Source organism: Cavenderia fasciculata (genome assembly GCF_000203815.1).
Source record: "Cavenderia fasciculata unplaced genomic scaffold Scf_Dfasci-F-a-25c12.r2-5, whole genome shotgun sequence".
NCBI classification, from domain to species: Eukaryota; Evosea; class Eumycetozoa; order Acytosteliales; family Cavenderiaceae; genus Cavenderia; species Cavenderia fasciculata.
In genome coordinates, this window is record NW_004457729.1 from 1,777,715 (window position 1) to 1,796,480 (window position 18,766).

General features: G+C 34.2%; 8 protein-coding genes across 8 annotated transcripts; 5 read left to right on the forward strand and 3 right to left on the reverse strand.

Moving 5' to 3' along the window:
- Positions 1 to 6: 6 nt before the first annotated feature.
- On the forward strand, positions 7 to 942 carry DFA_01026 (uncharacterized protein; the record flags this gene model as incomplete). Its single annotated transcript, XM_004358944.1, has 3 exons — positions 7 to 159; positions 235 to 537; positions 607 to 942. 3 exons carry the CDS (start codon positions 7 to 9, stop codon positions 940 to 942), a joined length of 792 nt encoding a protein of 263 aa, XP_004359001.1.
- Positions 943 to 1,034: 92 nt separating this feature from the next.
- Positions 1,035 to 1,883, reverse strand: DFA_01027 (recoverin family protein; the record flags this gene model as incomplete). Its single annotated transcript, XM_004358945.1, has 3 exons — positions 1,035 to 1,440; positions 1,510 to 1,582; positions 1,826 to 1,883. 3 exons carry the CDS (start codon positions 1,881 to 1,883, stop codon positions 1,035 to 1,037), a joined length of 537 nt encoding a protein of 178 aa, XP_004359002.1.
- Positions 1,884 to 2,307: 424 nt separating this feature from the next.
- rnaseh2a (ribonuclease H2 subunit A) lies at positions 2,308 to 3,382 on the forward strand (the record flags this gene model as incomplete). The annotated part of the gene is made up of 3 exons (XM_004358946.1): positions 2,308 to 2,548; positions 2,622 to 3,192; positions 3,283 to 3,382. The coding sequence occupies 3 exons, from the start codon at positions 2,308 to 2,310 to the stop codon at positions 3,380 to 3,382; spliced, it is 912 nt and encodes a 303-aa protein (XP_004359003.1).
- A 601-nt stretch (positions 3,383 to 3,983) lies between these two features.
- Positions 3,984 to 6,093, forward strand: DFA_01029 (putative amino acid/polyamine transporter I; the record flags this gene model as incomplete). Its single annotated transcript, XM_004358947.1, has 3 exons — positions 3,984 to 4,161; positions 4,393 to 5,220; positions 5,297 to 6,093. The coding sequence occupies 3 exons, from the start codon at positions 3,984 to 3,986 to the stop codon at positions 6,091 to 6,093; spliced, it is 1,803 nt and encodes a 600-aa protein (XP_004359004.1).
- Positions 6,094 to 6,432: 339 nt separating this feature from the next.
- Positions 6,433 to 12,209, reverse strand: DFA_01030 (uncharacterized protein; the record flags this gene model as incomplete). The annotated part of the gene is made up of 9 exons (XM_004358948.1): positions 6,433 to 7,017; positions 7,094 to 7,331; positions 7,396 to 7,485; positions 7,557 to 7,693; positions 7,796 to 7,865; positions 8,082 to 8,328; positions 8,434 to 8,880; positions 9,180 to 12,139; positions 12,199 to 12,209. The coding sequence occupies 9 exons, from the start codon at positions 12,207 to 12,209 to the stop codon at positions 6,433 to 6,435; spliced, it is 4,785 nt and encodes a 1,594-aa protein (XP_004359005.1).
- A 548-nt stretch (positions 12,210 to 12,757) lies between these two features.
- DFA_01031 (uncharacterized protein) lies at positions 12,758 to 13,761 on the forward strand (the record flags this gene model as incomplete). Its single annotated transcript, XM_004358949.1, has 2 exons — positions 12,758 to 12,972; positions 13,086 to 13,761. 2 exons carry the CDS (start codon positions 12,758 to 12,760, stop codon positions 13,759 to 13,761), a joined length of 891 nt encoding a protein of 296 aa, XP_004359006.1.
- Positions 13,762 to 13,964: 203 nt separating this feature from the next.
- Positions 13,965 to 16,505, reverse strand: DFA_01032 (uncharacterized protein; the record flags this gene model as incomplete). The annotated part of the gene is made up of 7 exons (XM_004358950.1): positions 13,965 to 14,195; positions 14,260 to 14,654; positions 14,754 to 14,952; positions 15,238 to 15,621; positions 15,681 to 15,849; positions 15,980 to 16,425; positions 16,497 to 16,505. The coding sequence occupies 7 exons, from the start codon at positions 16,503 to 16,505 to the stop codon at positions 13,965 to 13,967; spliced, it is 1,833 nt and encodes a 610-aa protein (XP_004359007.1).
- A 190-nt stretch (positions 16,506 to 16,695) lies between these two features.
- On the forward strand, positions 16,696 to 18,531 carry xpnpep3 (peptidase M24 family protein; the record flags this gene model as incomplete). Its single annotated transcript, XM_004358951.1, has 2 exons — positions 16,696 to 17,557; positions 17,648 to 18,531. 2 exons carry the CDS (start codon positions 16,696 to 16,698, stop codon positions 18,529 to 18,531), a joined length of 1,746 nt encoding a protein of 581 aa, XP_004359008.1.
- Positions 18,532 to 18,766: the final 235 nt, after the last annotated feature.

Sequence of the window (18,766 nt, forward strand, 5' to 3'; positions counted from 1 at the left end):
GAAGGAATGAGTGAAAATACTAGCGGTAGTAGTGGAGGAGGTGGACAAGGTGAACTATTCTTACAGATACTTAGAGATTTGAAGGGTTTAGTTACAAAACATCAACAAAATAGTTTGGGATTTAGTAAATTGTTTCAAAAGAGTGACCAAATACTTAAAGTATGTTTAATACAGTATAATGTAAATGATGATTAGTTATAGTTCTAACAGACTACTCTCTCTCTATATATATAGAATCAAATCAATCAAAATATAGAAAAGAATGTACAACTTGAACAACAACAACAAAAACAATCAGAACAAATAGAACAACCAGAACAATCGACGACGACGACAACAACAACTACAAATATAAATATAGATATAGAACAACTTTCAAGTAAACATCAAAAAGAAATTGAAAACTTGGAGAATGATATAGAACAATTACACAAGGTTATAACAACATTAGAGATTGAAAATAATAGTCATGTGGCTGCTTATTCAGATTTAAAATCATCTGTTGAAAGCATTGTAGATAAAGGAAGATTACAAATGGTATGTGGTCGTTTTGATAGATATATACAATTAGTTTTATCTCTAATCTCTCTTTCTTTCGTTTTGTAGAAACTTTTTAATGAATCAAATCAATCAAACAAAACATTACAACATGAATTGGAAGCAGAAAGAGCAAAGAATCATCAATTGAGAAGAGAAAGTGAAACATTGAAATCGACGATTGCAGATATGTTTGAATTATTACAAGGTGCAGCTCAAAGTGATGACCCATTACCATTAGAATTTGCTCAACTCATTGAAGAAAACAAGAATCTTCGAAACATGTTATTTATTTCTGATCAATTCCAAGATGTTGATCAATCCTCTAGTACTCAACAACAACAATCTTCTTCTTCTACTTCTTCTTCTTCAACAGAAAATGAAAATCAAATAGAAACTAGTTAACTAAAACTAGTTATTTCACGAGTGTCTCCTATTAGCGAGATACTTTTTTTTGTAAAATATACACATCCTCTTGGATCCTTCACATTCCATTTCTATTTATTTACACCAAAGAAATCAACAGACTCGTCCTTTACCAACAACTCGGTAAAGATTTTTTGAATTTGTGGAGAGCTCTTGACGAGGGTCATAAACTCTTCGTTTGAAACCCTTCCATCACCGTTCTTGTCTAGCATTGCGAATAGCTTATCAGCCTTGTCATAGATATCTGAAGTTTCTCTTGGATCCAAGGTTATCTTGTCCAATGGCACTTGCTTGTTGTGTATCTTTACATACTTTTCCATCTTTTTGTTCATCATGACGACACTGCGCAACTCATTCTTGGACACTTCACCATCTCCATTTAAATCCAAACATTTAAATGATACAGTGCTGACGTCATCCAGTGATCGATTTACCAAATATCCATAGGCCAAACAAAATTCTTGAAAATCAATATCCCTAAAAACAATAACGTACGTATTAGTACAGGATTATTCTTTTTTCTTTTTTTTTTGTGTATACACATACTTGTCACCATTACGATCAAAGAGATTAAACAAAATACTAGAAAATGTTGTATCAAGACCACCATACTTTTTCTCTTTAAAAATAATAATAATAATAATAATAACAGGTTAGAGGGAATTACTATGTATAGTTGGTTTGTTTGTGTTCAATCATACCAATTGTCTTTTTTAACAACTCTTTTGATATCTTTCCATTCTTTGATATAGATTGGAATGTCTTTAGGAGTGATGATAAATCACTATGATCAACTATATACAACCACCAATAATATTAGTTAGTTTGTGTACACATATTCACGATCTATATCAATGCATACGTCTAGAGTTTTGAGCTATTTCAGCAAAATCTTTTCCCTTGCTTTGACTTTGACCCATTCTTTTGAATAAATATTATCTATGTTAAGAATTAACTGTAACTACTTTAATGTGTCAACTAGTGACTGATGGTGTTGGGGAAGGGCTAATGAAATTTTAATAAACTAAAGATTATTAACAAACGAACTTTCACTGAAATGGGTGATCGATCGACAAATATCTGTCATGACGGTTTGTGAAAGAAAAAAAAACACCCGATTGTAACCACGAACTAAAACAAGGAATGAAAAAGTAATAAATATAAATATTCAAAGGAAATAAACAAACTATCAGAAATGTTAACAAACTTCAAGTTTAAAGTAATAGTCTTTAAAATTGAAAGATACTTGTTTATGTTTAAATTTTTAAAAATGGAGGGAAAATTTTGACCAACCATCATTAATTTAATTCGATTTTGTGCTCTCATTGTTTATAAAGAGATAAAATGACAGATAAGAAGAGTACTACTACTATTAGTAATAATAATAATAATAATAATGAACAGATAGATATACATAGAAGACCACCGTTAACAGGTGATTTGAAAGATGGTATTGATAGGAAGCAATCATATATTATGGGTATAGATGAAGCTGGTAGAGGTCCTGTATTGGGTCCACTTGTTTATGGTGCATGCTTTGCACCACTTAAAGAAATAGAGACAATCAAGAAAATGAAGTTTAATGGTTAGTAGAGTCAAATATATTACACTCACCTCACTTGTACATACATATATGCTAATCAAACCTTCCTTTTTAGATTCAAAGAAATTAACAGAACAACAAAGAGAACAATTATTTATAAAGATTATAAAATCACCAGATGTGATTGGATTTGTTAGTGATATCAATACACCAGAGTATCTATCGGAAAAGATGTGTGCAAAGATGCCAACATCTTTGGATGTTATATCACATGGTTCTGCATTCAAGATGATTAGAACTGTATTGGATAGAGGATATAATGTACAAGAGTTGTATTTGGATACGGTAGGTCCTGCTCTAAAATACCAAACAAAACTTCAAATTGCTTTCCCAAGCATTGGAAAGATTGTGGTATCGAGCAAGGCCGATAGTATCTATCCTATTGTTAGTGCTGGCAGTATTGTCGCCAAGGTACTCAGAGATGTGTTGATTGCAAACACGTCGTTTGCAGCTTACCAAGGCGTTGAAATCAGTAGAGACTTTGGATCTGGGTATCCAAGCGATCCATCAACAAAGAAATGGTTACGTGAACATCGTGACAATGTATTTGGGTATCCAGACAATATTATCAGATTTAGTTGGAAAACAACTATCAACAATTTGGCAAGTGAAAGTAGTATTCATTGGTATGTTAATCTCTATCTATACATAATATATATAAATATAATATATTTACAACCAAGTTTATTGACATATCATTCTCTTTTATGGTGTAGGGTATCTTTGGATAAACAATCACATTATTTCTCTACAAAGAGAAAGAGATCATCATTTTTCCAAGACAATCAAATTGATAATCAATCAATTGATTTTTAAAAAAGAACAAAGAAAGGAAGAATAAATACTACTTGTATATATATATATTATAATTATAATTTTTTTGCGCATTGGAATAAATATTATTCTCATCCACAGAAAAGATCACGCACAACAATACTTACCATCAAATTGGATATAAATAAGAAGATCAGGATGAAATATCAAAACTCGAGCCTTTCAACTGAGTGATCCAGTTTATATGCATTCTATCAAGTGATTCTCAACTAATACTGCCAACTTAAAAATTTAAATAAATTCGTTTGAATCTTTGCATGCAATGGGAAATCAATGATGCATCGGAACAATAGAATTGTTATCTTTGTCCCAATTCCTCTTTATTTAATGTATTAATAGATTTAAAATAAGTTAGTTATTAGATATCGCAACAATACAATTGCAACAAGCTAACACACACAAACACACACATTAATTATTTTCCTCACAAGTAATTAAAAGTTTTATTTGTATTTGTAGTATCTCCTTCTTTATTTATATTTGTATCATAAACACACACACTTGTTGCATTGGGTTGTTTGTAATAATTATATATTATTCAACATCCACAGCACAAGGTTTAATACACTCACACAACCAATTAATGATCAGTAATAACAACAATGATAATAATAACAGCACCAACAATACGAATACTAGCATAGACAATGGAGGTGATTCTATTCACCACGATGATAACAAGTTAGAGTATGAACCTTTGCTTATAAACAGACATCCTCATCCCCACAGTAAACAAGGTAATGTTTCATATGATATGGATGGCATAAAACGCCTACCTCTATATATCTTTTTAGTTTTATTCTCTCTTTTTTTTTCTTTCTCTCTCTCTCAGTTGACCAACATCTTTCTTTCAACATATTTACAATTATATTTCCCATTGAATCAACAACAAAATATTTACATGATAATTTAAATTATATTTCCCACCCATTCTTTTAAACCAATGGTTCAAACCCAATCACCTATCCAATTGTCACCTCTAACATCAATAGACTTTAAGAATCAAATTGGATATAAACAACAACAAGAAGATGGAATATATCAAAACTCGAACCTTTCAACTCCAGTGTCGATAAAATCGACCACATCATTGGCACCTGGACAATTAAAGAAGAATGCATTGGGTCTGGTGCACTGTCTGGGGTGTTCCATTTCTGGCGTTGGACCAACTTGCGGCATTTTTTTGGTCTGTCCACAGATAGCAAAGGTTGCAGGGCCGCAGGTACCGTTTACTCTTATCCTGGCTGCAATTTGTTGTTTATCAATGGCATCAACCATCAGCACATTTGGAAAATATATATATAGTTCTGCCTCTTTCTATCAGTACGTCTCTGAAGGTTTGGGAGGTTTGGTTGGATTTATTACAGGATGGATCATGTTGGTAGCGTATGGAATACTTAGTGTTCAAACAATTATCCAATTTTCATCATGGACAAGTGATGTGATACGGACCAATACTGGGTTTGATTTACCGTGGATTGTATGTGGTATTGTAGCCATTGGCATCATTTCATCATTGGCGTTTATTGGTATCAATCCAGTTCTCAAAATCAGTTTGATTCTTGTCCTTTGCGAAACTATCATTACTTTTGTCCTCACCGTAGTGATTGTGGCCAAAGGGGGAGCAGAAGGAAACTACCCATTGGCATTTACACCCGTTGGAGGAAGTGTTTCTGGAATGGCACGTGGTCTGGTTTTCTCAATCCTAGTATTTGTTGGATTTGAAACTGCCGCAATTCTTGGTGCAGAGACTCGAAACCCAACGAAAATTATTCCTCAAGCCGTCGTTGGTAGTGTTTTAATCACTGCTATTTGGTTGGGTAAGTCAACACATCAAACAATTAATTTCTCCCCCCGCTAAATAATTAATTATTTCTTTTTCTTTTTCCTTTATAGTATGGGGGATGTATGCAATTATTGTTGCATGTGGTCCTTCACAAGCATATAATTTATACAGTGTTAGTGCTCCGATCGATTTGTTTGCACGAGAATATGTTGGTAGATGGTTTGCTGTTTTTATCGATTTGGCTGGTATTAGTACTACGTTTAATGTATCAACAGTGGCTTTTAATAATATGTATAGAATTTTATACTCGGTTGGAAAGGCAAAACTTAGTACGACATCAAACAAGCTTGGCATCACAAGCAAACGATTCAAAACACCAGTGGTGGCGATCGTTTGTTTTTCCGTCTTTCAAATCATATCCATTGGCATTGTTGCAGCTATTTTTGGTAACCATACCGAAGGCTCTTGGCTCGCCTATTCCTACCTCTCCTATGTTGGAACCATCCCACTTATCATTGTATTTATCATTACCAACATTGCAGTCATTCCATACATGACAAACAACCACCGCGACCAATTTAGTTACTTCTACAACATGGCACTCCCCATTTTTTCTGCTGTACTCTTTTCTCTTGTATTATTTGGTAACTTTTATCCCGACGTTCCAACACCTCCCAACTCTTATTTACTCATTGCCTTGATGGCCATACTATTATTTGGAATTGCCCTCGGATTTTATCTCAAGAGAATTCCAGGTTTCTTTAAAACAATGCTTCATCATATCAGCGATGATGGTAATACTTCAATGAATCACCATCCAGAAGAAGTAGTAGAAGAAGAGCAAGAAAAGTTTAAACATATCGATGAAAAAGATGAAATTATAAGAGCTGATCTTCCAATAAATTAATGCATTATATCAACAACTTTATTTTATTTCTTTAATTATTTACGAACCCTTTGAAACCATAACACACATTCATAACAAAAGAAATAATAATTATTCTTACCCTTTGAGATTTATACATTCTTGAGCAGGAAACAATAAAATACTTTACCATAAAAACAATAACATACTTTTTCTTTTTGTTTGTAGAGAAATTTCTAAAGATTCTTGATTCTAGTCTATAATATTAATAATTCCATTAAACATTTTATTAACTTTTACATACGATGATTTTGAATCCTGTTGTTTTATTAATACTACAAGGTAGTTTAAACAATAGAGAGTGGAAATTTAAAGGATACACTATCTTCTAGAGTAATTATCTCTTTCTCTGTCACTTGGTTGATCTCTGTCCTTATACTCTCTTTCTCTTTTGTGATAGTTACCATTGTTGTTATTGTTGTTATTGTTTCTGTTGTTATAATCTCCGCCACGATGATCATTTCTGCTATAACCACCACCACTACGGGTATCACGGTCACCACGATCATTATTATTTCTATAGGCACCACCTCCATTGTTATTATAGTTGTTGTTATTATTATTGTTATAGTTTCTTCTTTGATAATTATCTCTGTTGTTGTTGTTGTTGTTATAGTTGTTGTTATTATTGTGACCGTTGTTGTTGTTGTTGTTGTTGTTATAGTTATTATTATTATTATTATTATTATTTTGGTGATGATTATTAAAATTACCACGATTCTCTTGATAATTACTTTTCTTGCTTTGGTAGTGTTCCTCCATATGTGAACGTAATCTTGCAAAACCTACATGTTTCTTACCCTCTAAATGGCTTTGTGATCTCTTTTCCTTATCTCCAACAAACAATAAAGCACCACAAATATCACATACAGACATTTTTTTGTTATGATCTTTAAGTTCTTCAGCCTAAACAAAAAAAAAATATATATTTAATATTAAAGAAATACAATATATGATATATGATAATATTAGTCCAACATACCTTTTCAAGTTCTAATTTCTCTTCTTTGAGCTTTTCTGCTTGAGCCATCAATTCTTGAGCCTCTGTAATTTGACCCTCTTCACCAAGTTCTTCTGATTTTTTGAGTAAAGCTTGAATTCTCTCTTCAATTTCAGCCATAATCTTTGCAAATTCTTTGGCAGCATCTGATGGATTCAAACCTTCTTCTGCCTCTAATTTAGCAGCATCCAAAATCAATCTTTCCTTATTCTTTTTTACTCTAAATTGATTTAATTGTTAGTATCTTATACATATTGTTGTGTGATTTGTATGTTTAATCTTACTTTTTATCATTATCAAGAATGATTTGATCCATTTCTCTTGCCCATGCTCTTTCATATCCATATTGTTCTTTATCCTTGCAATCTTGATATCTAATATGTGAATCAATAAAAGTTAGTACCTTTGTGCTCTTCTATTAATATTAATCTTTGTGTTTACATACAATTTAAGACAATCTTCATCATGAAGTTTAGTACATGGGTCAGTAACAAACAATTCGTTTGGACAAAGACCGCATATATAGAACTTACAAATCTCATCATCAGAGAAATGTGGTTGTCTCTTTGCTCTTTCACTTGGCTAATAATAATAATAGTAATAATTGGGAAGGATAGGGAGGGAGGGAGATATTAGTAATACTTTCTACTTTTATCAATAAAACAATCCCACAACAATACATACTGCAAGATTTCTATCTTTACCAAACAATTCATCTAATTGTGCTCTAATTGCATTCATCTTTTTAGTTGTACTAATAATAAATAAATAAATAAAGAGAATAAAGTAAAAGTGGTCAATCGGTTTTCACCAACTCTCTCTCTCTTTGAAAAAAATAAAATTAAAAATGACTTTATTATTTAATTAATTTATGTATTGGTAAGATTTACTTTTTTTTTTTTTTTGTACAAATGTGCAGTAGAGGTAAAACAATAGAAATAGTTCTTGGTCTTCTTCAATGACTATTTACTTGGCCTTCTTCTTGGCTTCTTCAACCAATTTACGATCAAATTCAGACTTGGCTTCAATGGAAGCAGCCTTGTTGAAATACTCCTTGGCCTTGACTTGATCCTTTAATTGAACATAAGTGTCACCAATAAAGATGGCATTACGGATAATGGTTGGATCAATGGCATATGACTTTAAAAAGTAGTCCAAAGCTTCTTGGTAGGTGGCAGTTGGTGGTGTACCAAAAAGTGCAGAGGCAGCTGTTCTTTCTGTAAAATGGAAAATATAAATATTATTTAGGAATGATTAGTATATGAATATATATATATATATATATTATTGTGATATGATTTATCATATGTCGACTATCATACCAATCCAACTAATAGAGGCAATACTATAACTCCAACGACCGAGGATATGAAGGGTAGTAGCATCATCTGGTTTTGCTTCAATAGACTTGAGAGCATGTTCTTTGATCTTGTAGGCATTGGCAATCTTTTCCTTGGACGATACATGATCACCGAGGGCAGAGATGAGAATAGCAAGCCACTTTTGGATGGCCCAGTGATTCTCTTGAATCTTTGCAGCCTTGTTGATAATGTCCAACGACTTGTCAATGTACTCTTTCTTCTTTGCCATGTCGGTAGTATCTTCATTCTTGTCGTACCAACAACGAGCAAATCTCCAAGCAATCTCTACATTGTCTGGGTATTGACCATATCCCTTTTCTAACAATTCAAAGATTGGTGTATAATCTCTATTTAAATGGAGTGCATCTGCTTGTTGTGTAATTTCATCTGGTGTTGACATCTTTCTCTCTAAATTAATTATTACTTGTAAAAGTATGTATTAGTGGTACTCATTAATGACAACAAGATCATTTTGTTTTGTTTGTGATTTTTTTTAAATTAAAAAAAAAAAGAAAAGAGAAAAATCCATTGCGGTTCTTTCTTCCGACGTGGTAACTTGGTATTAATCTCTCTCTTTCGGCTATAATAAATCTCTTCCTCTCTATCTTTCTCTTTTTCTTTATATATTATTTAAATTATTATTTTTTATTTTTTTTCGAAGATTGGGGAAAATGATTTAATTTACTTTTATATTATTGATTATTTACGTTTTAAATGACTCTTGATTGTTGATTCCTTGCCTTCAGTCTTTTTAACGATATCTTGGACAATGGCATCTTCTTCCAACTTTTTGTGTTTGGAGAATTTGTCTTGTAGTTGAGTTTCGAGCATATTGATGGATTCACGAGTTGGCAAAGTATTGAGTTGTTCAAGGAATTGTTTCTCTAATAATTGCATTTCTTGATCATCAATATCAATATCTTCTTGAGATGTGGTGGTAGTATCATTTGTCTTTGTTTGGAGTGATGGATCAAATTCATTTTCATCAATTTCTTCACTAAGTTGATTGAGTGGATCGATTGAATGGAGGAGTGGATTGGAATAATCGATATCGTTTAATAACAACTCTGGTTCATTTTGACCGGAACGATCCAACAACTTGTCAGCCATATCTTGTTCGGCGAGCCATGTTTGAGAGGCCATTTCACTGAGATCGTCAGCGTCCATACGTTTAAATTCTTGGTCCATGAGATGGTCCAATTCGTCAGATTCTTCACCTTGCTCGAGGAAAGAGACCTCTTCTTGTTCTTGGGCCTTTTTGAGTGATGAGGGTTGGTCTTCTTCGTCGTCGTCCAATTCGTCCATGTACTTGTTGATGGCTTCTTCAGAGAGTTCGTCGTCTTGGTCTTGGTCGGCAGAGACATCCTCGAGTTCGAGTTGGTCGTCCATACCTTCGGCAGTTTCAATCATAAACTCGGCGTCAAAGTCGTCCAACTCTTCAACGAGATCTTCATCTTCTCTGAGGAAAGCGTGGCTTTCACGGGCATTGTCCATCTCGTCTGATGACAATTGGTATGGCTTTTGCATTTGACCTCTGCCGATGGCCCACTTAGTGAGGGTCTTGTCAATCTCGGCTTCATTGTCATAGTCAACTCCGTCTTCAAGGAGATCGTCGAGTTCGGCATCCATGTCGAGCTTTGCATCTTCTATTTCTCCGTCAATTTCTGCCATTTCCTCGAGTGCTTGTAATTCTTTGTTGGCTCTTTGCTCTCCTTCTTCATCATCTCCTTCCAAGTCATCATCGTCGTCCATCTCTAATCCGTCGTCTTCTTCTGATACCAAATCATCGTCGTCTTGGTCCTCGTCTTCAGCTAACAATTGTTCGGCACTTTCTTCTCCGCCAACCATACCATCGGCTTCGTGATCAATCTTTTCGGCCATCGAGTCAATGATTTCTTCCTTGGAGAGAGCAGGCTTGGAGTAACGCTTGATAATCTCGTCTTGGAGCTTTTCAAATTGAGCAACATCCTCGGCCGAGTACTTGTCACCAACAAGGTCGTCAAAGGTCTCACGTGTCTCGAGTTCACCACGAATGATCTTGTTGTATTCCAATTGTTCCAAATATTGAGCCTTGTCTGTCTTTTTCTCAAAGTAGTGGTCCAAAAGTTCATCGTCCTCTTCAAAGTCGTCGTCGTCGTCATGGTCTTGGTCTTCGTCTTCATCTTCATCTTGGTCTTCATCTTCATCTTCATCTTCTTCGTCCTTGTCTTCATCTTGCAAGTATTCATCTTCGTCATCTTCATCTTCATCCTCCTCGTCGAGTACGATTTCATCCTCTTCATCGAGATCAAACTCTCCAACGATATCATTGTCTTCACCCAATGCCATCAAATGAGCGGTTTTAGCAGCTTCGTATCCGGGCAAGTTACGAATCTCAGAGTCATCCATGTCTTCTTCGTTGGCGGCTTGTACATCGTCATCGTCGTCCTCGTCCTCGTCCATGTCTTCCAAGTCCTTGTTGTTGTTGTCTTTTTCACCCTTGACACGGAGACCTGGGTCCATTTCAATGTCGTCGAGTGCGAGCATCTTGATGTTCTCCTTGTGCTCGGCTTCTTCCAACTCGGCTCTCTCCTCGGCAGTGAGAGAGTCATCTTCAAACAACATGTCTTCGTCGGCGTCAAACAAACTGCTTTCGATCTTGTCCATCTCTTCCTTGTACTCGACGTCAATGTCACCAGCATCAGCATCAGCAGCAGCAGCGGTATCGTCAGCGTCGTCGTTGACTTCGAGAAGTCCGTCAAACTCGAGGTCATCGTCTTCCTCGACCTCTGCTTCACCACGCAAGGCTTGTTCTTCTTGCTCGATAATCTCTAATTGCTTGGCAGCCCATTCGTCGAGATTGTCGCTGCTGTATTCGGTTGTCTCGTTTTCACGGGCAATCGCACGTTGCATGTGCAAGTACTCTGTGTCTATAATGTCGCGGAATGCCTCGACCATTGCGGGGTCGGCCATGATCTGGGTGGGGTCGGCCGAGTCGGCGGGAGCAGGGGCTCCGGCGGCAGCAGCAGCGTTGGCGGCAATTTGTTGGACAGCTTGTTGCTGTTGCTTGGCCTCTACAATGTTGAGTTCCTCCTTGAGCTCGCCGAGCATCTTGGTATAGTCGATCTTTTTGTTGGTGGCAACGTCAAAGTCTTCGACGTGGTCGGTTGGCGAGTCGTGACGGTCGAGAATGTAGTTCTCGTTGGTGGCCAGTCTCGACAACATTGTCTTGTCAAACAATCTGTACTGCGCGTATTTGAGCTCGTCTGGCGACTGCGACCACATCATACACTTGTCGTTCATTTCAATCAACCATTCTCTACGGGCCTTTGTGGTGACAGCGTCCATCTTTTCACGCTTGAGCTTTGCCATGCGCTTGCGCTCAGCCTTTTCAGCGGCTCTACGCAATCTATCCTTTTCAAAACCCATGTCCAAAAGAAAGACAGATTTCTTCTTTTCGATACGAGCCTTTTTAATGTGCTCCTTTTCCTTGGCCATCTTGACGTGATTGCTATCGATTCTCTGTTTACGATCTTGGATATACTCTTGTCTGAATTGAATATGACGTTCCTCTGCCAAGAATGAAAGTCTCTTTAGATTCTTTCTCATCTCGGCTTGCATAATCTTGCGATGGTAGATCAATCTATGACCCCATGCTTCTCCTCCTCCAATAATTAAATTATTCATTCTATATAGAATTATATATATATATAAGATTGTGGTGATAATGTAAGTATACCAATATACATATTCCACATATCATATATCCAATATTTCATTCGTTCATCTATCTATCTATCTTCCATCTCTATCATATGTCTCTTTTTTTTAATCAAACATATATATAATGTTGACACATACCTATACTATCAAATGAGAATGTATATTATATATTATATTATGTATATTGAAGAGGGGGAATGAAACCAAACTAATCTCTATCTAATCTTCTTCTTGTTGTTTTGATCGATATATATTGGATATATACTAAAACTACACTCTTCTTGTTTGTTGTTACTTTTTTTAATAGTGTACAACAAATTGGTTATGAATTAACTAGCTAGAGTAATGATCTATCTATCTAGCAAAAGTAGTGATGATGAAGACTGCTCTGCTGTCGTTTAAATTATAGCTCTATGATCAGATCAACGAGACAGGATGCAGATGGTGAAAAAAAAATTAAAAAAAAAGAGTCGTTTTTTGAGCAATGAGGTCAGATGAGAGATAAGGTGAACTCAGTACTCACCATTTTAAGGTGCAATATATATAAATTGTTGTGAGGAGATAGATTGATAGATAGATAGATATGAGTAATAATAGAACGATTGTAATTACAGGTGCAAGTTCGGGTATTGGTGAATCACTGGCAACAATATATGCCAAACAGGGAAATGTCAATCTTGTACTAGCCAGTAGAACCACTTCAAAGTTGACAGAGTTGGCAAACCAACTAACTAAATTATCAACTACAACTAAATGTCTTGTCGTTAAATATGATGCTTCAAATGAAAAGGATTGTCAGTATGTAACATATGAGAGATAGAAAGGATAGATAGAGATAGATATAGATAGATAGATATAGATAGATAGATAGATAGATATATTGTAAACTAATCTTCTTTGTTTGTTTCTAGAAAACTAATAGAGAATGTAATTAAAGAATTTTCAAGAATTGATATATTATTGTTATGTGCAGGTGTATCTTATCATAACCAATTCAAAGATACAAAGGATTTGAATGTCTATCGACAAATGATGGACATTAATTATTTTGGATACATGTATACTACGTTTTATGCGCTGCCTCATCTCATCGAACAATATAATTTTGAAAAGAAAAAGGCACAGATAGCAGTCGTCTCGTCCATCTCTGGTGAGTTGGGACTGCCTCTTCGAGCGGGATACTGTGCATCCAAGTTTGCAGTCAATGGGTTCTTTGAATCGTTGCGTATGGAGGTGCCACAAGTAGATATCACCATGTTGAATCCAACGTCGGTCGAGACACCAATGAGAAATCATGGTCTCGGTACTGCAGAAGAGAGACAAGCAATCCAATTCAACGAATCAAAGAGAATGTCTCTACAAGATTGTTGTGCAGTAATGATTCATTCGATTGAATCAAGAAAGAAAAAGGTTGTCTTTCCATTTAGCAATTATATGGCTTCACTATTGAAACCATTCTTTCCATCACTCATTGAAAAGATTCTATTAAAAAAGGCTGGTGGTGGTAATCATCATCAATCTTCAGCAGAGTCTACACAATCATCTCCATCTCCAACCCAACCACCAAAGATTAAATCAAAGTTATAAAGTGAACCAAAAGTAGATTCATATGTATGTATGGATTGATGGATGAATGTATAGATAGTTGATAGGTAATCATTTATTTATCACATTATTCACAGGTATACCGTAAAATAAAAGTATAGATATGTACATTATTACAATCAATCGATTTTAATATTATTACCTGTAATTATAATGTTATTACCTTTTTATTGGTTTATTATTATTTATTTAAAGAATTGTAAACAATCAGTTGATATAACTTCCATGAGTAGTTTTCTAGTTCTCTCACAGCTAGTTTCAATGGTTGCACCTTGATTGTTTAGTTTGATTGTAGCCATTTCCTTTTCCTTGTAAATATTAATCGTTGCATTTTGTACATTGTCTAATCTACTAAAAACATCATTTCCACTGCCCACATTATCATTTATAATCGTATCAATATTATTAAATCCTCTCTAAAAATTAATAATTAATTATTGTTAGTTTAATTAATACACGAATCCACAAGTTGGTACATACTTTTGATAATTCTTCCAATATTGATTTTAAAGATAAACTTCCCCAAAGATAATTACAAATTGTATTGGATGATTGTTGAGGTGGAGATGAGGAGAATGCCAATTTTTGTGAACCACCTGGAGAGTTGTGATCATTATTACTATTCTTTAATAATGATAGATTGAATTGATGATCTTTAAGCGATAGAGAGGCATGTAGATGGGCTACCGTTATACTTTGACCGTTTCCATCTATAGACTTTGTTTGAATTTGTTGTGCAAGATGTTGATCCAGGTATGCACTCTCGTATTGACATGTACTACCATCCTTTCCTGCACCATTCTTTACTATTTTAATATTCAATACATCTGTTGGATTAATAAACATTGTCTTTCCAATACTTTGATTTACTTTATCTTTATAGATTAAATTAATTAATTAATACATTTAGAAATATAAATAATTCTCCTCTGTCTATCTCTATTTTTCTTTCTCTTTTTCTTTCTTTTTCTTACTTTGATATTGAAATGGTAAAATAATGGTTGAAGGAGATATTTTTGAAACCAAAGTATTTAAATCATGAGTATGAATTCTTGGATCGATTGGAATGTATTGAGTTTTACATTTCATCTCTCCAAATGGTTCTAGTAATTTTTGAGCTTGATAGTAATCAGACTCGACTAGGATGATTGCATTTTTTGGTTTGTCTTTGAACTGGTGTTGTATGAGATGGACAACATCACCCATTCGACAGGATGGATGTCCGGCAAATATAATACAAGGCTCTTTGAGCGACGATACATTGTTGAGATGTTGGAGTGGTGTGAGATGGTTGTTTCGTATCATCTCTTGGTGAAGAAAGGGTGATTCGGGCATAAGAGATCGTTCCTTTTTGTAATTACTGAGCCACTCTGCATAAATGTCGGCATAGGATAGGACGGCCTTGCCAATCGATGAAACATAGTATATGTGGGTATACCCCAACCCAAGTTTGTTTACATAGTCATACAATAATTCAAAAAGATCCAATACAGTACCACACGAATACACTGGTATTAAAACACTTCCTCCATTTGATATAGTATTACCAATACAATGGAATAGTTCGTTGATATTTTCCATATATGGATTAAATGATTGCTGTTGATGTTGTTGCTGACCATTTATAGAAGGTGGTTGTTGAAGCGGATGATTCATCTTGGATGCATAAATAAATACATCTGGTGATTGAATAGATTGCAAGTCTATTGGTTCTGGGTATCTTTCATAAACTGATGAATCTGATAAATAAACAATCTTTTCATTCATACTTTCAATCACCCAATTACAAGATCCCAAACAATATCCAGAACTTGTTGCTCTAATTGTAAATGAATATAAATTCTAAAAAAACAAATAAAATAAGAATAAGGTATATATCTATCTAGTTAATTAATACAAACAATAAATTCATTATATCTAACAGCTTGTATCTTTTCAAAACACTTTTCAGTATCGAACCGAGAATAAAGAGTCTTCCAACTCTTTGCATGTTTGAATGCACTATTTGCTTGTTCAGCTCCAATCAATTTTAACAATTCAGTACTTTGCCAATACTGATTAATATTACTTCTTTTGATTTGAATTCATATCATATTGTACCAATTCAAGTAATAGTAATCTAAAAACAAAAGATATCAAACAAAAAGGTTAGTTCCCATGAAGTTATAGATGACCAAAGTTTGATATATATTTAACATACCTTCCAATTTGAATAGTTGGTTCAGTAGCATATATTTTACCATTAAATGAAGTATGTTCAGTGATGTATGGTAGACTGATAAGATTGTTGTAATTTGAAATGACAATAATGTCAATGGTCGACATATCACTAATCAATTGTTGAACGTTATCAAATATCATTGGTGTATGATACTTTACATTACTATCAATAAATATATGATTTCCAATACTCTTGAAACATGCACTATTCTTAATTTCATTTGACGAGCTAGAAGTAGTACCATTGTTATTATTGTTTTGTTGTTGTGATGACTGTGCAGCTGCAGTCGAGGATGAACTTAATACAGATGTATTTGGTAAAAAGTATAATAAAGATGTCCATTCTACTCCACAATCAAATAATATTCTATGATTCTTGTATTCCAACAAGTAACATGATGCTGAAGGTGATAGACCTAAACAATGCTACATTAATCAAATATATTAGATTAGACACTTCATTCATTCATCATTATCACAATCATTTATATAAATACCAATTTCATTGTATATCTATCCCTCTTTGTTGTTATTTGTACTAAAATAAATGAATGATCAATAAATTAAATTTATCATTTTTTATGATTATAACTCTTCGTCATTCGCCGATTTGTGAATTTAATTGTGAAGGGATACTTAGATAACTATCTGTCATATATATATATTACATATATCTATCTATATATATATTCACAGATGATATCATCAAGATTACTTTCTTCTCATCAAAACATCACATCAACTGCACTCTCAAAGATACTATCATCAGCAAACAAAGCATTGACATCTTCATCTTCATCTTCACAACAACAACGATCATTATACGAGAATGTATCAATGAACAATAATAATGATCAAATAAACTCTACAACAACAACTAGACAACAATACCAATTTAAAAGACAAAGATCATGGTTATTACAAGAGAGTAATACCAATTCAACCAAATCATCAAGTTATGTAACTTATAACAATTCGAATCCATTCTCTACCTATTTCATTCAACAAAACAACCACCAATCATCATCATTATCATCATGTCAATACTCCAAGTCATCATCATCGCCACCAGTTCAAATTGGACAACCAACACATGAAACACATCCACATCTATTGGCAAAGGGTGAAGTGATCAAAGGAGTACAATTGCAAGAGTTTAAAGACCGTAGAAAGAGATTCATTTCAGCATTTGCAGATGGATCGATAGTGATTCTATTTACACCACCCGAACCAATGATGTCGTACGACATCCCATTTTCATTCCGTCAAAACACCAACTTTTTCTACTATACTGGATTCAATGAACCAGAAGGCATATTGGTCATGGAAAAGATATCAGACAACCTTCACACTGAAACTATGTTTGTCAGAGAAAAGATACCTGAAAAGGAACTATGGGAAGGTCCACGATGCGGACCAAGTAATGCTGTCTCTAAATTTGGTGTCAACAATGCATATACATTGGATGAACTTCACATATTGAATGATATCATTCGTAAATCCTCTAGTCGAGGTATATTTATTAATAGTGTACGTTGGGATAATTTAAAAATTGATTGTATGTAAAAGAAAAAGAAAAAAGAAAAAGAAAAAGAGAGAGAGAGAGATTAATAGTTTATTAAATAACTTTCTTTCATTTCCTTTATAGATAATAATAAAACATTATATGATGTTGAACCATACTTGCAAATGTCAAGATTAGTAAAATCAGAATCGGAAATTAAAATGATGATGGAAAGTGGATCGATTGCAGGTCAGTCGTTTAAAGACACGATGAAATTTGTTAAACCTGGAATGAACGAATATCAAGCCAGTGCATTCTTTGAATTTAGTGTAAAGAATCGTGGTGCACAACGTATGTCGTATCCGCCGGTTGTGGCAGGTGGCAACAATGCAAACACACTCCATTACATCTCCAACAACATGTTGTTAAAGAGTGGTGACTTGCTACTTATGGATGCAGGTTGCGAATTTTGGGGATTCACAAGTGACATTACTCGAACTTTTCCAGTCAATGGAAAATTCACAGACGCTCAAAAACATCTGTACGAAGCAGTATTGGACGTTAACAAAAAATGTATCGAGATGTGTCGTGCTGGCCAGACAATCAACACTATTCACAGATACTCGGTCGAGTTGATCATTGGTCATTTATTGCGTCTTGGTATTCTCGATAGAGAACCTGGTACCACATCAAGTGCACCAATCACAAAACAAGAGATTGAAGATCACGTCAGACTTGGTAAATACCATAAATTCTATCCACACTCTATTGGACATTACTTGGGTATGGATACACATGACACCATGTCTATTCCCTATGGAGAGATACTCAAACCAGGTATGATCATTACTATAGAGCCTGGAATATATATCAATGAATACGACCATGAAGTATCAGAACAATGGCGTGGAATCAATATACGTGTTGAAGACGATGTCGCCATCACTCAAGACGATCCCATTAACCTAACTATTGATGCTCCCAAAGAAGTTGACCAAATTGAATATATTATGAATAGTGATAATTAAATAAATAATATAATATAACATGTATGTGTATGATACATGCAATTCATTAGATATTATTATTATTATTATTTTAGTAATGGTTAGATTCTTCAAAAGATTTTAATATTAAATTTTTGTGAAGAAGGGTGTTAAATTAAAATTAATCCGTCAGTCCGACTCATTTGCTTTAAAACCCTTTTTGTTTATTTATTTATTTGTTTGTTTGTTTGCTAGTTGATAAAACATATAGTTGACT